The 21,005-nt window shown below is 36.1% G+C and overlaps 1 protein-coding gene across 3 annotated transcripts in view; it reads right to left on the bottom strand.

Moving 5' to 3' along the window:
* Positions 1-21,005, bottom strand: part of TANGO6 (transport and golgi organization 6 homolog) — a 152,257-nt gene that overhangs the window by 116,788 nt on the left and 14,464 nt on the right. For all 3 annotated transcript variants that reach the window (XM_006203733.3, XM_072967614.1, XM_072967613.1), the window contains exons 3-7: positions 20,687-20,803; positions 18,937-19,078; positions 13,743-13,879; positions 11,201-11,363; positions 9,256-9,338 (exon numbers count right to left, since the gene is read on the bottom strand). In XM_006203733.3, the coding sequence (XP_006203795.2) occupies positions 9,256-9,338; positions 11,201-11,363; positions 13,743-13,879; positions 18,937-19,078; positions 20,687-20,803 (642 nt within the window). The remainder of the gene's footprint in view (positions 1-9,255; positions 9,339-11,200; positions 11,364-13,742; positions 13,880-18,936; positions 19,079-20,686; positions 20,804-21,005) is intronic.

Below are 21,005 nucleotides of genomic sequence, written 5' to 3'. Positions count from 1 at the left end.
TCTTGCCCCACCAAGGGGAGGGCCCTACTGCCCTGCCTCTGCGCCCTAACATCGAATGTTGTGGAATTTGTGGAATTTTCTTAGATTGTGCTTATGTGCAGTTTCCCTTTCTTTCTTTCTTTCTTTCTTCCTTTCTTCCTTTCTTTCTTTCTTGTGGGGGGAGGTAATTAGGTTTATTTATTTATTTGTTCTTAGAGGAGGTACTGGGGATTGAACCCAGGACCTCAGGCATGCTAAGCATGCGCTCTACCACTGAGCTATACCCTCCCCTGTAGTCTCTTTCAAGTTGGGGGTGTTCTTCCCTGCTCACTAGGAGGCAAAGCAGGGTAGGAATTCAAGTTCCAAAATGTAATCTAATACTTGATATATTACTTCTACCTGTGATAAATATTTCCATATCATTTGGAAGTTTCCTTTTTTCAGCAGTGTAACTACTTAGGTGAGTTTCACAGAGGGCTGTTTGTAAATACTTCCACTGACCAGTTCAGAGACTTAACTCAAAACAATTAACTTCTCCGAGTCTCAGCTTCCTTATCTGGAAAACAAAGAGATTGGATTAATCAAGCTTTAAAGCTCTGTCCTATCTACTCTAGCATTCTCTGACTTGATTGCAAGCTTGCTCATTGTCTTCTATAGTTTTCTACTACCTCAGCCATGAAGAGGTAAGACTAGTCGAAAAAAATGAACCATTCCCCCATTACTCAAAATTTTTTGAAACACTGAACCTACCAAGGCCAAGATGTAACAAATTTCTAACCCTTCCTCACACGCTTTCTGTTCCACTGGTTCTGGAATTAGTACTTTAAAGATGAAATCCTGTTTAGACGAGAGGTTGTTTTCTGGTTACCTGAGGTATCTGTGCAACCTGGGATCACCAAACAAAATACAAAGAGATGGGAAAGCTGAAGCAGGGAAGGGAGAGACAGGCTCTCAGAGTACCTTTTCAATTCTTTGATGTGGAGAAGCCTCTCCCAGAGTAGGTGAAATGGTGCTTTGAAGAACAGCAGAATTTCCGTATCTGCCTGTGGCTTTTTCAGTATAAATGTGTAGGACATTGCTGAGGGGCAACAGAAGAGACCACTATGGATCCAGGAAAACCAAACCGGTTCAGAACAGATTAGACAAGGAGACAGACGGGCACCAATGACCCCACTGGCAGCCTGGGGATTTCTTCGTTCCTTTCTGGGGGTTTCCACATTCCTTTCTGGATGCATCTTGGCTTTCTATTACAGGACCAATCATGAGAAGAGGCGTCTGTGGTTAAGCTCTACAACCGTTCATCTAAATTGTAGAGGACTGCTGCTCCAACAAGTAAGAGAGGCATGTTTCTGGATACTCTTAAATATAGATCACACACTACTATTAACTCTTTATCTGCCTGACTGGGAGCTCCTTGAAGGCAGCGGCTGGCTCTTAATCATTTCTGTATCAGTAAATCCAGCAGAATGTCTGCCATTCAGTAGGTACTTTGTACATTTTTTGGTGAGTGATTAACTGAATCAAAAAAATGAATGAACAAAGCAGACTGACTGCTGTTTACTTTCTTAAAAGCTCCACTTTTGTGAGGAAGTTACAGTGCCCTCTCTATTTTCATTTTTTTTCTTTAAGCTGTTGCTAGAAGGTGTTCAATCAGTGCAAATTAACTAAACAGAATCACTTAACTTCAGCCATAGAAGGGAGAGCAGAGTGAACAACAGAAAGCTTGATTTTATTATACTGGCTTGGTCAGCATCTATCTTCAGTGTCTGGAGGACTGAATTTGAAAGATTGACTGGAAATTTGAATTTAAAAAGAGACGAAAAACTCGGAGGAATCAAATTGATCAGGAGTATTAAGCATAAACTTGTGTTTCTGTTTCAAAGCAAAACAAAACAGAAAGCAGCCCTCACACACTCATTTCATAGGCTTCCATGACATTGCTAAATACATCCCTTAGAGGGTGTGGATGAGGACTTGAAAGAGCAATGGGATGTGAGGAAATCAGGAAAGGTGGCTATGAATTTTGTTTCTCCCACTTATGTGATTGCCCAAAGCCACATACTAAGTGAGTGAACGTGGAAAAGACGTTTAAACCTCTCTAGGTCCCAGTTTCCTCATGTATAATACAGGCATTAAGTTTTTAGCATGAGGATCAGTTAAGATAATTCATGTTAAAATATTTTGTAAAATATACAGCCATATGCAAATGTTAAATTTCATCCTAAATATTTTATTCTTGTTGATGCTACTGTAAACGGAACAGTCTTCTTAATGTATGGCCTTATCTTCAGCAGGGATGTACGTGTATGGAAATACAAACACGATAAGCCTATCCACAATCAAGCTGACTGAATCCTAATGCTGAAAGTCAGTACAGGCTGGAACTTGATTTTACCCCGTTGAAGATTAAACTAGTCAAATGCTGCCTTCAAAATATCACAGTGATCCCTTTGATAGTAGTGTTCCAGAACTTCTAATGCATTTACTGAGTTTAATTAAGACTTGCAAGAAGCAAAAGAACCAGGCAAGTTACTTAATATAGTATTTTGCACCGTGCACGCTTTCAGAGCATAATGCTTCAAATTGTCTTTTTAAGAGTTTCTCTGAACCAAAAGGGAACTGACAGTTTTTTGAATACCTATTATGTGCTAAAGAATGTAATGAACCTACCAAAATTTACATTATTCATCTACCTGCAACTCAAGGTGTCAAATTTAAGTCACCTAAAGTCACATGGATAGTCAACCCTGGAGCCAAATTCCAACCTAGGTCCATTTGACTCAAAGGGTCAGCTGCTTTTCACTACCTGATACCACAGAATCTGAACTGCAACCCCATTTAGAAAATCTAATGCTTGAATCTCCACATCCTTGAAGGATACTTTTTATAGTCCTTTCCATGTTATTCAAGGTCACAGTTCAATAGGAGATGAATACATTCAGAAAGAATGATTGCCTTTAGGGAGGAGCCACAGGTGGAAAGGAGATTAACTCTTCACTGTAGAGCCTTTTGCACTTGTTAAATTTGTACCATGTACAAATATTATCTTTTCTAAAGAAAGAAAGCTAGAGAAAGAAAGACAGAAAGAAATATTGGTCCTGGGACCAGCTCTGCTACTCACTAGAATGACCTGGGACAAGTCACTTCACAATCTTTTGAATTATGTTTCCTTCACTGTAAAATGAGGGATTAATTTGTCAAAACCCAAAGAATGTACCACATGAAGGGTGAACCTTAATGTAAATTATGGACTTACAATGATATTGACATATCAGTGCAGGTTCATCAACTGTAACTAATATACCACCTGAGCTGGGCTGTTAATAGTGGGAAAGGCTGTGCACATGTGGGGGCAGAGAATACATGGGAACTATGTACTTTGCATTCAATTTTTCTGTGAACCTAAAACTGCTCTAAAAAATAAAGTCTACTAAAAAAAAAAATGAAGGGTTATCCTAAATTATTTCTAAAGTTCCTTCCAGCTCTAAGATTGTAATATTCTAATTAATTCTACACAAATAATTAAAAATTCAGAAGGAGGAGTCCACCGGTCAATCTGACAGAGAAACTTTAATTATAAATTCATTAAGATTAGATGGGGCGGGGGAAAGACTTGGATAATTAAAGTCAAGACTCCCTGAATCTGGAAACACCAAGATAAAATGGAAATGAGAATGGAGAAAATAAACCAATTAGGTACCTCCTAGACTTTCCTACCCTAAAATTTCTTCTGCCTTCAGGGAGCCTTGGGCAAGCACTGTGAGGAATACTAAAAGTAACATCCCTCTGCCTCCAGTGTCAGATTCTGGCCAGGTCCCTTAAGAGCAAGAAAAGGTCCAAATCAGAAAGAACTGGAATTCTTGTACTCTGCCCTACCCAGAACCAATCTCTGTGCAATCTGGGCCTCTCTTCACCTCTCCAGGCAAAAAAACCCCCATTAATCCCTCTCATACCAAAGCATGCAAGCATTCCGGAGATTGGGCCCCAGACACTCAGAGGCAGAAGGAGACAGAATGGGAAGCTATCAGACTAAAAGCTATTTGAGCTGCACATCCCTTTTTGGCTTAGATAACTTTCCCAGAAATAAGGTACACACATAGAAATGATGAGAATTATTTATGCAGATGAAGTACAAGTGGCTACTCCAAGTTTTCAATTCAATCCAACAACACCTGTATATACACTTGTCTTGCTGAGAACTTTCTACCTGGCCCACCAGAGCCACGCCACTCCACTCCCTGCTGTATGTGAAGGATGCCAGTGTAGAAAGGCCTTCCCTTGTAATTGTTCCTGCCATAAAATTTTCATTCACAGAGCCGAGAATTTATTCCTTTAAACATAAAATGTATTTATATTTTAGCTCTTTTAGAAGGAAATATCGCTAAAATGAATTATATGCAATCCCTGCCTTTTTAAACAAAGTATAGTGAATATACCAGCCCCAACTTACTCTGCTTTTCAAATATTACACCCTTTGAGTGTATTTTTTTCTGTCTCTTTTCTTGCTCCTCTCTACTCTTGTCTTTGTCCCTTAGTTAGTCTAACTTCTAATTTGTTACTTTTAATTCTGCTATGGTCTTAAAAATCAGATAAGCAGTCTGATCAGGACTGTATAAAACAAAGATGAAACTGGCTCTGAGGAACTAAGGGGTCCTGCAATTAGGCTGAGATGGCAGCCAGACGGACAGCTGTCTTCACACAGGTGACATGAGACATTAAATTGGAAATGTCAAGTGAGATGCCATAGACTTAAATAGACTTAAAACTCCAAAGAAGGATACCAAACTACGGTGAGAACAAAACTATAAAAGCTCCTCATTCAGAAAGAGGTCAGAGAAGACCAAAGGTGTGGAGACTGAGGGGAGACTGACGAGGTTTTCTTTGGAGAAAGCTGTTGGTGAGAGTGAGCCCCATTCTGCAACCCACCAGTGATAAAAAGGCAAACCAATTTAAAAAAGGGCAAAGGATCTTAACAGAAATTTCTCCAAGGAAGGCATGCAAATGGTCAATGAGCACATGAGAGGCTGTTCAACATCATCAGCCACTAGGGAAATGTGAATCAAAACCATAATGAGCTACTACTTTACTCCCACTAGGAATGTTATTTTTTTTAAAAAGGATAATAACGAGCATAGGCCATAATGTGGATAAACTGGAATACTCATAGATTGCTGGCGGGAAAGTAGAATGGTGCAGCCACCTTGGAAAAGGATCTGGCACTACTTCAAAAGATTAAACACAGTCACCAAATGATCCAGCAGTTCTACTCCTAGGTACACACCCAAGAGAAATGACAACACATATACACACAAAACCTGCACATGAATGTCCACAGCAACATTGCTCATAATAGCCAAAATGTGGAAAGAATGCAAATCTCCATCAAATGATAGAAAGGTAACAAAATGTGATATATACATACCACAGAATACTATTTGGCACTGAAAGCTATGAAGTACTGCTTCATGATACTTTAAGATGAATCTTAAAAATATTATGGTAAGTGGAAAGCCAACTATGAAAGACCACATATTATATGCTCCATTTATATGAAATGTCCAGAATAGGCAAATCTATAGAAACATAAATTAGATTAGTGGTTGCATAGGGCTGGGGGAAAAGTGGGGAGAATGGGAAGTAATAGCTAATAGTTATGGGGGCCTTCTGAGGGGGGGCAAAAATGTTCTAAAATTAGATTGCTGTGATGGTTGCACAACCCAGTGAATATATCAAAAACACTGAATTGAGCACTCTAAATGGGTGAACTGTGTGGTAGGTGAGTTCCATCTCAATCAATTTGTTAAAAAGAAAAGAAGGGGGAGAGAGAAAACCAGAGTTGGAAATGTTCCCAAATGCCTCTCCAAAATTAAACACTCTCCTGCACCCTCTTGTTACCAAGTGAGTTGCTGGATCAATTCAACCAACCCAGATGTTTTCCTTATTTCCTGCCTTTGAGCTGTACTCTATAATTTAGTATCAGAAGAAAGTTAATAAAGACAACATATCCTTTGTTGCTAAATTTTACACAATGTTTACCATTTTCCTCCAACATACACATTTCCTCTGTTTTCCCACTGCAGCTAAGCTGCCAAAACCTTGTAGAGAGAATAATTACCTTTCTGCACCCCTTCCTGCTTTCAGTCCCAGTCCTTGTGCATAATCAAGTGTCTACAACAAACTAATGTTTTGCTTGCCTCTCCAGGAAGTTTTTAATTTGCCAAACTGTTCACTGAACTATGAAGGGTTTCCCCTGCTTTGAGGGGGCAAGAATAGGAGAAATGGCAGAATTCACTATTTCTCGATCTCTCTGGTTTTTAGAGACTAATTAACTTGCCAGAAAGAAGCTGTTTCACCTTGTTTATCCTCTAAAATCAATTTGTTGACTTCTACGGAATACTCTGAGGGGTTCATATTAAAATTTAGTCATAATTAGTCCTACCCCCACCAGCACTTTCAAGACTTTCTAATATTCCACACCTGGCTATTTTATAATTTTGCACACTGTAAATGGATGAATATGTAAAATATATCTCATAAATCTGTCTAGAAAAAGACTTATTCTACATCCAAGTGTCCATCAACTGATGACAAATAAACAAAATATGGTATATATATATTCATAAAATGAAATATTACTTAGCAATAAAAAGGGACAAATATTGATATATGCAACAACCTGGATGACCCTCAGAAACATGATGCTAAGGGGGAGAAGTTAGTCACAAAAGAACACATATTGCATGATTCCCTCAAATACCCACAAAAGGCAAGTCCATAGAGATACAGGCAGACTAGTGCTTGCTTGGGGACTGGGGGTGAGAATGACTGTAAATAGGCACAAAGAGCTCTTTTTGGGGTGATGGAAATGCTTTAAAGCTGTACTGTGGTGATGTTTTCACAACTCTGTAAATTTACTGAAAAAAATCACTGAATCGTATACTTAAAACATTATTTTATGATCTGTAAAGTATATTTCAATAAAGCTGTTTTATAAAAAAAAAGATTTACTCTAAAAATATTTTACATAGGCAAATAACCCAATTATTAAAACAGAAAATATATAAACAGGCAATTTAAAGAAGAGAAAATATGAATGAACCAAAGCACACAAAAATGTTCAACTTCACTAATAATAAGAGAGCTAACTGCTACCTAAAACCACAATGCACCTAACAGATAGACAAAACTCCCTGGAAACAACTCAAATGTCTATCAAGAGAAAAATAAACAAGTAAATGGTAATATAGTCATATAATGGAATAACATCTAACAGTGGAAATGAGTGGATTAAAGTTAGATATATTACAATGCCATTTAAGTAAAATTTAAAATCATGCATAACAATACTAAAAATAGCTTAAGGAATAATAAACACAAATTCAGGACAGTAGTTCCCTTTGGGTGGGAAGCAAGGGAAATGTGATCATGGATGGGTAGATAGAGGATTTCAACTGACTCTGTAATGTTTAATTTTTTGTATATATATATATTTTTTATTGAAGTATAGTCAGTTTACAATGTTGTGTCAATTTCTGGATAATGTTTAATTTTTTAAGCTGAGTGGTTAGTGCATGAATGTTTTACTCTTTTTTTTTTTAAGTATGTTACCTATTTTATAACAGACTAAACTTTAAAATTTTACCCTAAAATGTTTAATTTATCACCATAAAAAAGAAATAAGAAATAAGGAATAAAAATTTTTGAGATGTAATTCACATGCCATAAAATTTACTCTCTTAAAATGTAAAATCCAGTGGTTTTTCACCAGGTTGTATGAACACCACCACTATCTAATTCCAGAACATCTTCCTTACCTCAGAAAGAAGCCCCATACCCATTATCAGTCACTCCCAATTCCCCAGCCCCAGTCCCTAGCAACCACTAACCTACTTTCTGTGTCTATGAATTGGCCTATTTTGAACATTTCATATAAACAGAATGATACAATGGATGGTCTTTGGGGTCTGGCTCCTTTTAAAATTTAAAAAATTATAATTTTAAATGTTCATCCATGTTTCAACATTTGTCCATACTTAATTCCTTTTTATGGATGAAAAATACTCCGTTATATGGATATATCACGTTTCTTAATCCATTTGTCAGTTGACAGACATCTCAGTTGTTTCCACATTTTGGCTATTATGAATAATGCTGCTATGAACACTCATGTATAGGTTTTTGTATGAACATGTTTTCACTTCTCTCATGTATATACCTAAGAGTGAAATTGCTGGGTCATATAATAACTCCACGTCTAACTTTTTGAGAAACTGCCAAACTATTTCCCAAAGAGGCTGTACCTTGTTACATGAAATATAATTTTGAAAGCTGTTTACTAGTATAAATATCTTTAATAGTGTTTATCATAAATTTATTGAAATAAACTTTAAAGAAGTTAAATGCCATCTGGGTTTAACACAATGGATTTCATTTCTGTCTAAAAATATGTACTTCATATATATTTATAAGATTATAATCATAGATACCATACAATTTATATAAATATTTTTTCATTTTCAGTATATATTTAGTCATTTGCAGGATTCATTTACTCAAACTTCCTTCTTTATGATGATGATTCTATTAAAAATTATAAAGTAGATTCAATATTATCATATACTTTTAATGATACCAATGACTAATTTACAAAACAGAAATAGACTCACAGGCATAAAAAACAAACTTTGGTGATGAAAGGAGAAAGGGAGAGAGGGAAAGACAAACTAGGAGTTTGGGATTAACAGATACACACCACTATATATAAAATAGATTAACAACAGGACCTACTGTATAGCACAGGGAACTATATTCAGTATTTTGTACCAATCTATAGTGGAAAATAATCTGAAAAAGAATATATACATATATATACTGAATCACTTTGCTATGTACTTGAAATTAATGCAATATTGTAAATCAACCATACTTCAATTAAAATACATATATATATTATCATACACTTATAAGACGCTTACAGTATTGCAAATGCCTTTGTTAATTTCTTCAAAAGACATGCTTTTATCAGTGGCATGTGACACTTAGAGAATTTGAACTGTTTAACATTGAGAGTAAATGATGAAATTGACAGAGTTTCAAAATGTACCAGTTTTCCACTAACAGCTTATAGCTTCCAGTTTTCAAGTAAAAAGATTTTGATAGTTTGGAATTTAAGATTAGTCATTCCAATTCCTGAAGTACAGGTTTAAAAAGACAAAATTATTTTAAAAGACTAAGTACAAATATTAGCTAAAAACATTAATGACTCAAATTACCAACCTTAAATACATCCTCAATACATCTACTAAGTTCTTCTTCTGTCACCAAAATGGTCCCTGGCACCATGTTGCTTTCTGGAATCTCTAAAGAACAAAAAACAAAATTACCCACACTTGGAACTTCACTGAATAGAAGAAACTGGGCCTAAGGAAGAAAGTTTTACTAGAAATTACAGTAACAACTGAAATTAGAAAATCAATATGGTTACAATATGGCACCATTCAAACACAATATTTTATGGAACATTTCATTGACTATAAACACACATTGTTATTTTATGTATCATTAATGAAAAAAAACCCACTGCCAAGTAACTTATGAAATATTATCACTTATAATTTTAATTTTAAATTAATGAATGAAAAATTGAAGATTAGATTAAATGAAAATGGCAGAGTCGATAGTTGTGTCTAGGTGATTGGTACACAGGCATTCATTATACTATTCCTGGTAGATGTGTTTGAAAATTTCCCTATAAAAAGTTTTAAAATCAAGTTTAAAAAAAGTATTTGAAGAGCTCTCTTAGAATTACTTACACAATTTTGTTATATATGATTCTTTACATAAGCTAAATAATTGGAATAAACAGGATAAGGAATTAAAACTTCACACTAAATGTCTAACTCTTCTGAAACATTTTAGCACCATTACTGATATCTATGTTTTGCCATAATACATTGCCTCTATATTCCTTTTCCACTCTACTAATGTCTTCATGATCTTCTTCTAGGTCACTAACATCCATTCTGCAAGCTCATTTGCAGGCACAGACAATGCCATGATTGCTACCTGGCCAACAATGATCGCAAGATGCATCTAGATATCAGAGTTGTTAAAATGTGAAAAAGATTTCTAAAATAAAAGCTTTCTTTAATGTGGAAAAAAGTGCATCTTGTAATTGATAAGATATGGTAATTCATCTTTTAGGACATTAAAATACAACTAAACTCACTAACCAAATCTGGGAAAATTTAAGCACCAAAACGGACAGGAATATTTGGTCACCTATTGAATAAAAAAAAGAATCTGCCCATCTGTACTGACCCTTAACTAATTTTTTAAAAGAGATGAGGCAGGGAGAAGAGAAAAGCTCCTCATTACAGAAGAATACCAACTAACTAATTAGAAACAATAAAAAAAAACAGAAGGTCACCATTTTATAGGCAAAAATCATCAATGGATTCTGAACTACAGTATGAAGGACTACTGGGAAACAGGGTATTCACACTCTCAGATGATCTCCTACAAATCAGTTATTAATTACAAAGGGAGGAAGGTACTTTTACAGTGGAGAAATATGGCTGATACCACCTTAATCAAATGAGCAAATTTAACATCACTAATAATGGAATAAGCTGATACCATGCGGCTCTAATCACAAGGAATAAAAAAATATATATATCATTGTATGTAGTATTCCTGCTGAAATGCTTACCCTAGATCTATTCATGAGGGTACAATTAGACAAATACAAATGGAGGGACATTCTATAACCCAGTCTTTAAAAACATCAGTGAAAGATGAAAGACTAGGGAATTATTCTATATTAAAGAAAAATAAAAAGACATAACAAGTAAATGCAATGCATGATTCTTGACTGGATTCTCAGTTTTTAAAAAAACAGCTGTAAGGGAAATTCTTGGGACAAGAAAGAGATATTTGAATAAAGTCTGCACATTAGATGATGTCCACAACTAACTCTCAGATGCTTCAGAAAAAATACGTACGTGTGTAGAAACAGAGAAAGAGACTGTAAACATTAACAGTAGGTCAATCTACGTGAAGTGGACAGGGGTGGTGCAAAAGTGGATTTTCAAAATAAAAAGCTGAGGGGAAAAAAGTAAAACTAAAGACAGTGAATTACCACAGACTTAAGTCATTTAAGTCCAAAACACGGAAGAAGGTCCTTTAGAGGGACACCGAACCAGCAGACTCCCTCCTTTACCTGCTGTATTTAAACACCGATGAAGAGGTGCTAACACTGGCTGAAGGAGATACTTTGCTGCCAGTTGTGGGCGTTCTCTTGACATGGTTATAAAGGTAGTGGTAGCAACTCTCTGAAACTGTCGCGCTGTCAACTTATCTTGAAAGTGAAATAAATCCAAAATCTAAAAGAAAAATTACATGAAGTAAATAGTAGGTTCTTTGTGAGGAGCAATTACCTTAACTAAGAAGAGAAAGCATTAATTTCTTTAACCCCCAAAAATAAACTCACTGCAGTAACGCTGACTCAAGAGAACTGGGTTTTTTTCTTTAACAACCCAGTGTCAAAGAGTACAAGAACTGGAGAGGCTATGTTTGTATGAAATAGTTATATCAAATTTATAAAATACATGTCATTGTAGAAAATTTGGAAAATAAATGTTTAAGAAGAAAATGAAGACTTCCCAAATCATTATAAACATTTTTGGTATATTTTTTCCAATATGTTTTCCACATAATAATTGTTTCTTTTTAACTGAGACCACACTTAATAGTCAGTTTCATGCATTCCTGAAACCATCTCATATTGTTATAAATTTCTCAAAAATATTATTTCCAGACATTCAGTTTTTTTCTCAAAATTTTGCTATGATAAATAGCACCACCAAATGAAGGTCACGGGGTCAAGGCATACAAATATACTCAGGATCTGAAGGGCCTGTCATGCCTAAACTATCCCGGAAAAAAGTCTACTTTATTTACAAAAATAAACATTAATCTCTCAGGCTTGAGTCTAAGAACTCAACAGAAAAGTGCATTTCGCTTTCTGGCTTAAAAGTGACTCGTACTTTTTACAGACAGAAGAGAATCTTCTGTCCAAAAACTGTATGTGATCTCTGACACTGCCAAAAAGAGACTCAGTAAGACTAAAATCTATAATTTGATTTTATCATTTTGTTAAGTACCAAAACTATAGCTAAACAGTTTTGGAAAACATTTACTCATCATTGTAAATGATAACTTTATCCTTTAAGATAATTTATACTTAATATTTTCCAATGTGAGATCTTTGCATTGTGATATTTGTTCCCACGCATGCCTACCCATGAGAACTCTGAAGACCAGCGTAACAACTGAATGACTTTCTTCCCACTGTGCTCCAAAAGGCATATTTTACATCTAAATGCATGGGGAGTGCTGACTAAGAAAACTCCCTCCACGTTTATACCTATCAGATTAACAAAGAAAAGTTTTGTAACACAGTGTGTAGGCAAAGGTGTGGGAAAACAGACACATAAACAACATCAATCAAAAATTTAAATACACATACCCTTTAAACTAGCAATTTCAATTTTAGGAATTTTCCCTATGATAATACTTGCATGTGGGCAAGATTTATACCTATTAACTATTACACGGTTTGTAATAGCAAAAGGATGGAAACAAATGCTCATTAATAGGAGGCTGGCTAAATAAATTATGGTGCATAATATGATGAAACACTATGTACCCACGGAAAAGAATGAGGCAGCTCTATATGAAATGACCTCCAAGGCACACTGTTAAATGAAAAAACAAAACTGAAAGATTGTGTAGCATGTTATCACTTGGACAAAAATTAGAATATATACACACATACATACATATATAATTGTATAAACATAATACACAGACCATCTCTGGAAAATAAACAAGAAATTGGTACAGAGATGGGAGGGAGACTTACTTTTTCCATTTACTCTTTTGTGCTTTTAAAATTGAGTACCATGTTAATTTACCTTGTTTACTGAATGCGTATTTTTAAAAAACTAATTAAAAACACAGATAAGATAATGAATAGGATGAAACTGTAGTTTCCTATCCCAGCTCTGAGAGCAGGCTGTGCCAGTCAGTTATTAAAGGTGAGGAGTTCTTAAACCTACAGATCAATCTCATCCATAGGTTTTTAATCACTTAGTAAGAAGGCCCCCTGCCAGAAAGAGAAAGAAAAATGCCATATGATATCACTTATACATGGAATCTTAAAAAAAAAAAAAAAAAAAAAAAAGATAAGGACACAAATGAATTACTTATTATTTATAACTTAGATGATTGATTTCTTGAATATGTGTAAGCATAATTTGACTGTCCTTTATGATTGGATTACCTCATTCTGTCAATTCTTATTTTTTGGTTGGCTATATTCCTTTGATAACTAAGTAAGTTTAAAAAGCTAAAGCTTTAATCTGTTCTTAGAAACAATGATCAGTACAAATATGTAAACTAAAAAAAATGTGAAGTATATTGTATATATGTATTTACATGCAGTATAATGTATACATGCAAACTGTAATAATTCTACCTAATAAAACTGAAAAAGGAAAAAAAAAAGAAGTAAATAAACCTAATTACCCCCGCCTCCAAAAATTTTTTTAAAAAAAGAAAACAAAAAAGAAGGCCCCTAACTGAACAATAAACTTAAACATGATACTGCTTTTACCTCAATACTAGAGAAGCATTAAAAGTCCTCTTTGTATAAATAAGCAGATAATCCTCAAACAGTCAAAAGATACAAAATGATTTACCTGGGGGCAGATATCTCTATAATAATCCTCTGGTGAAAGAGACTGCTGGGGACAAGAGGCCAAAATCTTTGCAATCAAATCACACCTCTTCCAGTCAGCAGCTGTGGCTTCAGCGTCACTCCCACCAGCCGCCCCAGCTGCCAGCAATGGATAGAGATGTCAAAAACTCATAGCAGTTCATTCATCACATTAGCCCTTAAAATTTAGGGTAAAAACTGTTTCTCTACTGGAAATTGGTTTTTCTTCCATAAGATAATCTATCCCTCTGTACTTTTTTAAAATTGAAGTATAGTTGATTTACAATGTTGCGTTCGTTTCAGGCATACTATACATATATATATCTATATCTATCTTTTTCAAATATTTTTTCATCATAGGTTAGTACAAGATATTGAATATTCTCTGTGCTATACAGTAGATCCTTGTTGTGCACTTTCTTTTTGATGCTGGTTTCCAGGACATTTAGAGAAAAAAGCAGCACTCAATCGTTGTAATGATATTATTCATATGACTTGAACATTAGCTTTTTCTTACTGTTTATTTCTTTTAAAATTGTTGTTGTTGTTATTGTTATTATTATTATTATGATGTCTCTTTATATGCATCATATCATTCAAACTGCCTTAAACCAAACTATGGAGTTAACAGTTGCCAGGTTTACAGTACTACCTTAGATAATTAGACAAAATACAAAAACAATGGTTTTCAGGCACTGGGCAACAGGTCTCCCAAGACGCTGATACCTAAGTGATGGGAAGCAAACAAGCTAAACCCTAAGAATACCCTAGCCTACTACCTAGAGACAGTTCTGCGGCCACACCAGAGCTAAGGGGAGCCCAAACAAAGCCTGCCACCTTGTTGAATTAGAGAAACATAGTTCAGAGTACAAAGAGGACAAGGCAGCCAGGTTTTTCAGGGCAAAATACCAGAGAGAAGAAAGCTACACCAACAGGGAGCTCCAGAGATCTGCAGAGAAATCCGTTCTCAAGTCTTTGGTGGAGTATGATCTATGTACGTGTATGAAAAAAAAACCCAACGCAAGAACCACAAGAAACGAAGAGGGAAAACCATCCCCAGAGCTCACACAGGGCTTGGAATAGTTAATGCTCCCACTAGTGAGCATGGAAAAGCCTCCTAACACACAGGGCATCAGGTAAAATCCCAGAAAGGTATTGCCTTAGTAGTGGTGTCTTAAAGGCTGCTCTAGACCCACAGTAACAAGGCTTAAAAGCCAAATTGAAGGGATCAAATTGATTCCAAGAAAATTAACTGCAACCCAGAACAAAGCCCAACAAAGGAATACAACAAAATCTAGCACCTAACAATGTAAAATTAAAACTCCTGATACCTTTTCAAAAATTACCAGACATACCTATTCAATGAAATATTTTCAGTCATTAAAAGGAATAAAGGACTGATTCATGCTATAACATTATGCTAAGTGAATCAAACAGACACAAAAGACCATATATTGCATCATTCCATTTGGATGTAATCTAGAAAAGGCAAACTGACTGAGACAGAAAGTAGATTAGTGCTTACAAGAGGCTGGAGGAGGGGAGGCTGAGGAGTAACTGCTAATGGGTATGAGGTTTCTGGGGGGAATGACGAAAATGTTTTGGAGTTAGATATTGATGTGATGGTTACACAACTCTGTGACTATACTAAAAACCACTGAACTATACTCTTTAATAAAAGAGCAAATTTTATGGTATGTGAATAACATCTCAATTTTAAAAACCTACTACATATGCAAAGAAGCAAAAAGGAACATAACAAGAAGGAAAAATCAATAAAAACAGACCCATAAAAACAAAGATGACATAATTAGGAGACAAGGACATTAAACAGCTATTTTAAATTTATCTTCTCTGTTCAAAAAGGTAACGAAAAGAATGCTCATGATGACGACAGAAAAGAAATGGAAGATATTAAAAAGACCCAAACTGAACTTTTAGGAATGAAAAATAAAATATCTGAAATGAAAAATACACTGGATGGGATTAACAGTAGATTAGACACTGCAAAGCAAAAGATAAATAAACTTGAACATGTAGCAGTAGAAATTAACCAAAATGAAACACAGAGAGAAAAACAGAGTGAAAACAAAAAAAATCAACAGAGCAACAGTAACTTGGAGGACAACACTAAGCATAATATTAGATATAATTTAAATTCCAGAAAGAGAAAAAAGGGAAGACAGAAAAAAATTTGAAGATGATGTCTGAGAAATTTCCACATATGATGGAAACTCCAAACTCTCAGCTCCAAGAAGTTTAAAAAACCTTAAGCAGAAAAAACATGAAGAAAACCACCCACCACACCAAGGCATATAATAATCAAATTTCTAAAAAAAAAACCCAGAGATTAAACAGAAAAATCTTAAAAGCTGATTGATAGAGGAAAAAAAGTATATCGTACACAGAGGAACAAACACAAAAATGACAGAAGATTTTGCAACAGAAATCATGTAAGCCAGAAGACAATAGAACAACATGTTTAAAGCACTAAAAGAAAAACCTGGGTGGGGTGGGCATAGCTCAGTGTTAGAGTACATGCTTAGCATGCATGAGGTCCCGGGTTCAATCCCCAGCACCTCCATTAAAAAAAAAAAAAAAGGATGTTAAAAAAAAAAACAAACTATCATCCTAGAATTCTGTACCCAGCAAAACTATTGTCAAAGAGGGAGATGAAATAGACTTTTTCAAACAAAAGCTAAGGGAATTCACTGTCAGCAGATCTGCACTAAAAGAAAGGTTAAAGTTCTTTAGGCAGAAGGAAATTTGAATAAAATTTGTATCTACACAAAGAAATGAAAAACATCAGAGATGGCTAATATGTGAGTAAATATAAACTGCCTCAAATCATTTTTGAGAGTAAATAAGATTTGAATAGACAACAAATATAAAAATATATACATAATTTTTGAATAAGTAGCAAAAATAGGGTTCTAAGTTTCTTATAGCAGCTCTCCAATTTGCATGCCCTTGGGTGGAGTCTAAATATTCTCTGGAAAAAGAAGATGCAAGGACCTATCTGCGTATGACAACTTCCCACAGGTAACTGATAATCTTTCATTTCATTGGCCCTAGAAGGCACTGCAGGCAGAACTGGGGAGGCGACATTATAGCCACTGTAGACCAAATCTACCAATGTCTGCCACTCACACTGACCTCACTTTTGTCTGATAGGACCAAGGTATATCTACCACCTGAGAAATGGAAAGTCAAGATCGATTCTCTCTCTCCTCTTCCCTCCGTGCATATCCAGCCCTTCATTAAGTTCTGGCAACTCTACCCCTTAAATACCTCTTATATTCATTCACTTCTCTCCATCTCCAAGGCCACCACAATCGATGCAAGCCACTGTGATCGCTCAGATGACTGCTTCTTAACTGACCTCTCTGCTTCTGCTCTTACTCAACCCATTCTTCACAATACATTCAGATAGATATTTCTAAAATGTAGATTTGATCATTTCTCTCTTCTTCTTAAAGCCCTTCAGGGGTGTTTCATTGCCCTCAGAATAAAGTTCAAAATCCTGAACTTGGGGGAAGGGGGTTGGAACAGTTCAAGTGGTAGAGGGCATGCTAAGCATGCACAGTCCCTCAATTAAAAAGAAGAAATCCTGAACTTGGCCTAAAGTCCTCCAGCATGTGGCCCCTATCCGCCCTGCCAGCCTCATTCACACCACGCCCTCATCTCATACCACTCTCCCTCACTCACCCCCCTCCCTGCTCCACTCATACTGAAACTTCCTCAAAAACACTATGTTCTTTCCTATGGCAGTTCCTTCATACATCGATCCTCTCCTCCTATTATATAGTCATCCCTCACTCTTCAACGTGCATACTTCTCTGCAGGCTTCAGGGCTCAGTTTAAATATTATTCCCATCAAAAAGACACGAGTTTGTGATAATTTGTTACAGCAGCAACAGGAAACTAATGTGCATGGGATACAGGAGGTAAGGGACTGAACACAAAAGAAAGGCCAGGGGATCACCAGCAAAAAGATGAACGGAGATCCTAGGATGACAGCTCTGTAGAGGTAACGAGTCCAGATTAGAGAAGCCTCAGTGAGAAGAGTCTTCAAGAGGTTAAACAGATACAACAGTTGATGTATCTGAATGTATTAAAAGGAGCTTTAAGCAACTGGGGGAGAGTTTGAGGATAGATTAGTGATAAGCACATAAAAAACTAAGCAGACACACAAAACAGCTATTAACGCCACGAAATACAAAAGTTGTGTAAAAAAAGGAAAAGTAGTCATAGTACGCCGCATAGCTCAGCTGTAAATAATAATCACATAGTTAGCAGAGTATAAACACTGAATATTGATCTATCCAAAATTAAGATATGACTACACTAAGGGGATGGGAATTCAGTCTGGTGAATGGTGGAAGGGTTGTTAAAGAGAACAGAATCCTTTTCTACCCACGGTGAGAAGTTGATAGATGATCCCTAAAACTGAAACTAAGAAGGTGCTGTATTTGCATTATAGTTAGAAATACAGAGGTAAACATCAGAAGAAATCTGCTAAAAATATTCAAAGTGGTTGCTTCTGGGGATGGGCAATGGAGTGGACTAGTGCCACAGACTGCAATTTTTCTTTAAAAGCCTGATAGACCTATTGACTCTTTAAATTATGTGCATGTAATATTTTGTTTTAAAAATCAAAAAATATAAATTAAAAGCTACTACCATGCTTAGCATGATAATTAATTTTCTTCTATTAATGAGGACTAAGAGAATGTAATTACGGAAATGAATCTCAAACTTCATCCCAAAGTTTGCATCTCTTGGTATCTACTCCAGCTTCAGGAGAATTACTTGTATTTTAAGTCCTGAGGTGAAGTACTCTTAGCACTCTGATCCTTTTCTATAAAGACTTTCACGTTTTCTTTAGAGTTTTACTTAAACTTTCTGTGCAGTGTTTTCACCTGATACTACAAGTTATTTGAAACACTTGACAATATTATGTAACAACACGAGCAGTGTATCACAACTGTTTTTGGAAAAATAGCAAGAAAATGAGTTTCTGTGGAAAAGGAGTCATTACGGTTTAACTTCCTCACTCTCCACAAAGGCACAAAGTCTAGTCTCCATCAGGTTTTACAGTCAAATGCTAAAGACCAGTAATTCACCGTGACTCAGAGGAAAGTGGGTATCAAAGTAACAAACATTTTATTTCTTACCACCTGCTCCTTCCAAAATGCCCCGGACTACTGCCTGAACACCACTTGGTCTCATCAGCCTTTCAGAGAGGAGCTCCCCACATAGGCGCCGGAGCCAAGCTGGGGACCGACCCCTGACCTGGGTCTTCCCATCTGCGCAGGACTGAAAAAGGAAGAGAAAGGTATGAGTTGAATGTCAGTGTAAAAGACAGGATATGTAGAATTTTTAAAATATAAATATACTGAGTAATACTGCTGATTGACAGTATCTGTACAGACCACAAAGGAGAAAAACTTTTCCTCAAAAAAGAAAAAGACTCCTTTACAAAACATTCTTCAGCATCATTTTTAAGAAGGTAAAAATACAATAAAACATCTTCAAGTGAAATATCAAGTTAAGTTTCAAACCCAGAAATAGACAAACATGTTAGCGAATAAAATAATGATTTGAGGGACAGAGGGGTAATGTAACCAATCTGAATGCAGTCCTTCCAGTCAATTCTAGCTTCCAAAGAAGAGTCCTATGAGCATCACTCACACTGAGAGGACAGCTCACAACAGTGAGAGGGCACCCTAGGCCTCGCCTCCCCTAGCATAGCTACTCTGATTCCTTTTGACAGAGCAGTTTCAAGAAGAGTTAGATTTCTTCAAGGATTCCTTTTTGAGAGCTCTGTGGAGCCACCGTGAACAAAACAAATTTGGTGTTCCTTTTCTGGAGCTAGAATGTGAACTATGTCGTGGTCAATCTTTGCATTTAACTATGTGAGTATAAAAAGTAGTGAAACAGTTAATCCTAACTGGCCTATCCTCTCTTTTTTTATTTAAGGAAGATTAATAATTCCCACGTATAGAGTGGGTTATGATGTGCGATGCACATGATCTCAAGAGGGACTGACAAGGATAAGGAAACTGAGGGATGGAAAGGCTTACTAATTAATGCACACAACTGCACACTGGGGTTGAAACCCAGTGTGCCTAACTCCAGGTCCTCTGCTTTTCACCATGCTCTTATAATGCATTTGGTTTAATCTGGCAAACTGTGGACTCATTCAGAGAAGAAGAGCATGAGGCCAGAGGGGCCCAATCAGAGACTAGAGTAATGTACTAGAGATGACATGAAAATGACTTCAACTAGAAGATATCTTCGTAGCCAGCTTCAGCTGGTCCTACAGCCACCTCCTTTGGCCTGTCATGCTTTACTCACCTAAATTCATAATGAAAATTTAGGTACTAAAAGCAAAATAGATCATTTCAGCTACATCATCAAATTAAATCATTTCAGATAAATAATCACTTTTAAGGAAAATAAGAAACCATGTTATGCTTAGTAGCATACATACTATTAATGTTTTTCAAACAAAGGATCTAAGAATAGTCCAAATAATAGCTCTAACTTTAATTTCTTGACTTCGGATATTCCATTCAAAGAATAAGATGTTTAAATACTTTTGTCAGAAGAACGTATTGTCAAATAGCCAAATTTTAGCTAAGGGGGGGAAGAAAGGTCCAGTTTCAGAATGAATAAAAATATTTTTGTCATAAGTCTTAAAAAATTGATCACAATGTTCTTGGGAAACATGTCCATCATTCCACTAAAAGAAAAATCCTTTAAAATTATCCTAAGGGTTAACATGCTTTAGTTTTACAAATACCATTTAACAATCTAAAAGATGAAATAAGACTCAACTAGACTATCCCACTTCCCAGGAGAAGACATACACCACACATTATCATTAAAGATTCACCCACAAGAGTCCCCAGGCCTGCATACCTGGGGTGGTCTTCCCTGGAGGATAAGTAATTCTCGGACTGCTAATGGTTGATACACTTGATCCAAGGTGTCTCTCAGGGCCTCCCTAGATAGGGCTCTTTCCTCTTCAGTTAACACCTAAAAGAAACACACACTTGGCTTTTTTGGAACACAAACCAGACAGGCCACAGAAAGTAACGTTCTGCAATACTGTACAAAGATGCTTGTGATGGCTGCTTTTGCCTCTTGATTTCCTTCCACCTGGAGGAAGCTGTAACATGAAGCATGCCTGGCCCTCTCTCCATCCCCTCACCCACTTCTGGGCAGGAGATGGTACTGA

This window comes from Vicugna pacos, chromosome 9 (assembly GCF_048564905.1).
Source record: "Vicugna pacos chromosome 9, VicPac4, whole genome shotgun sequence".
Taxonomy (NCBI): domain Eukaryota; kingdom Metazoa; phylum Chordata; class Mammalia; order Artiodactyla; family Camelidae; genus Vicugna; species Vicugna pacos.
The sequence above is the reverse complement of the archived record's forward strand: the minus strand, read 5'-3'. Positions and strand labels throughout refer to the sequence as shown.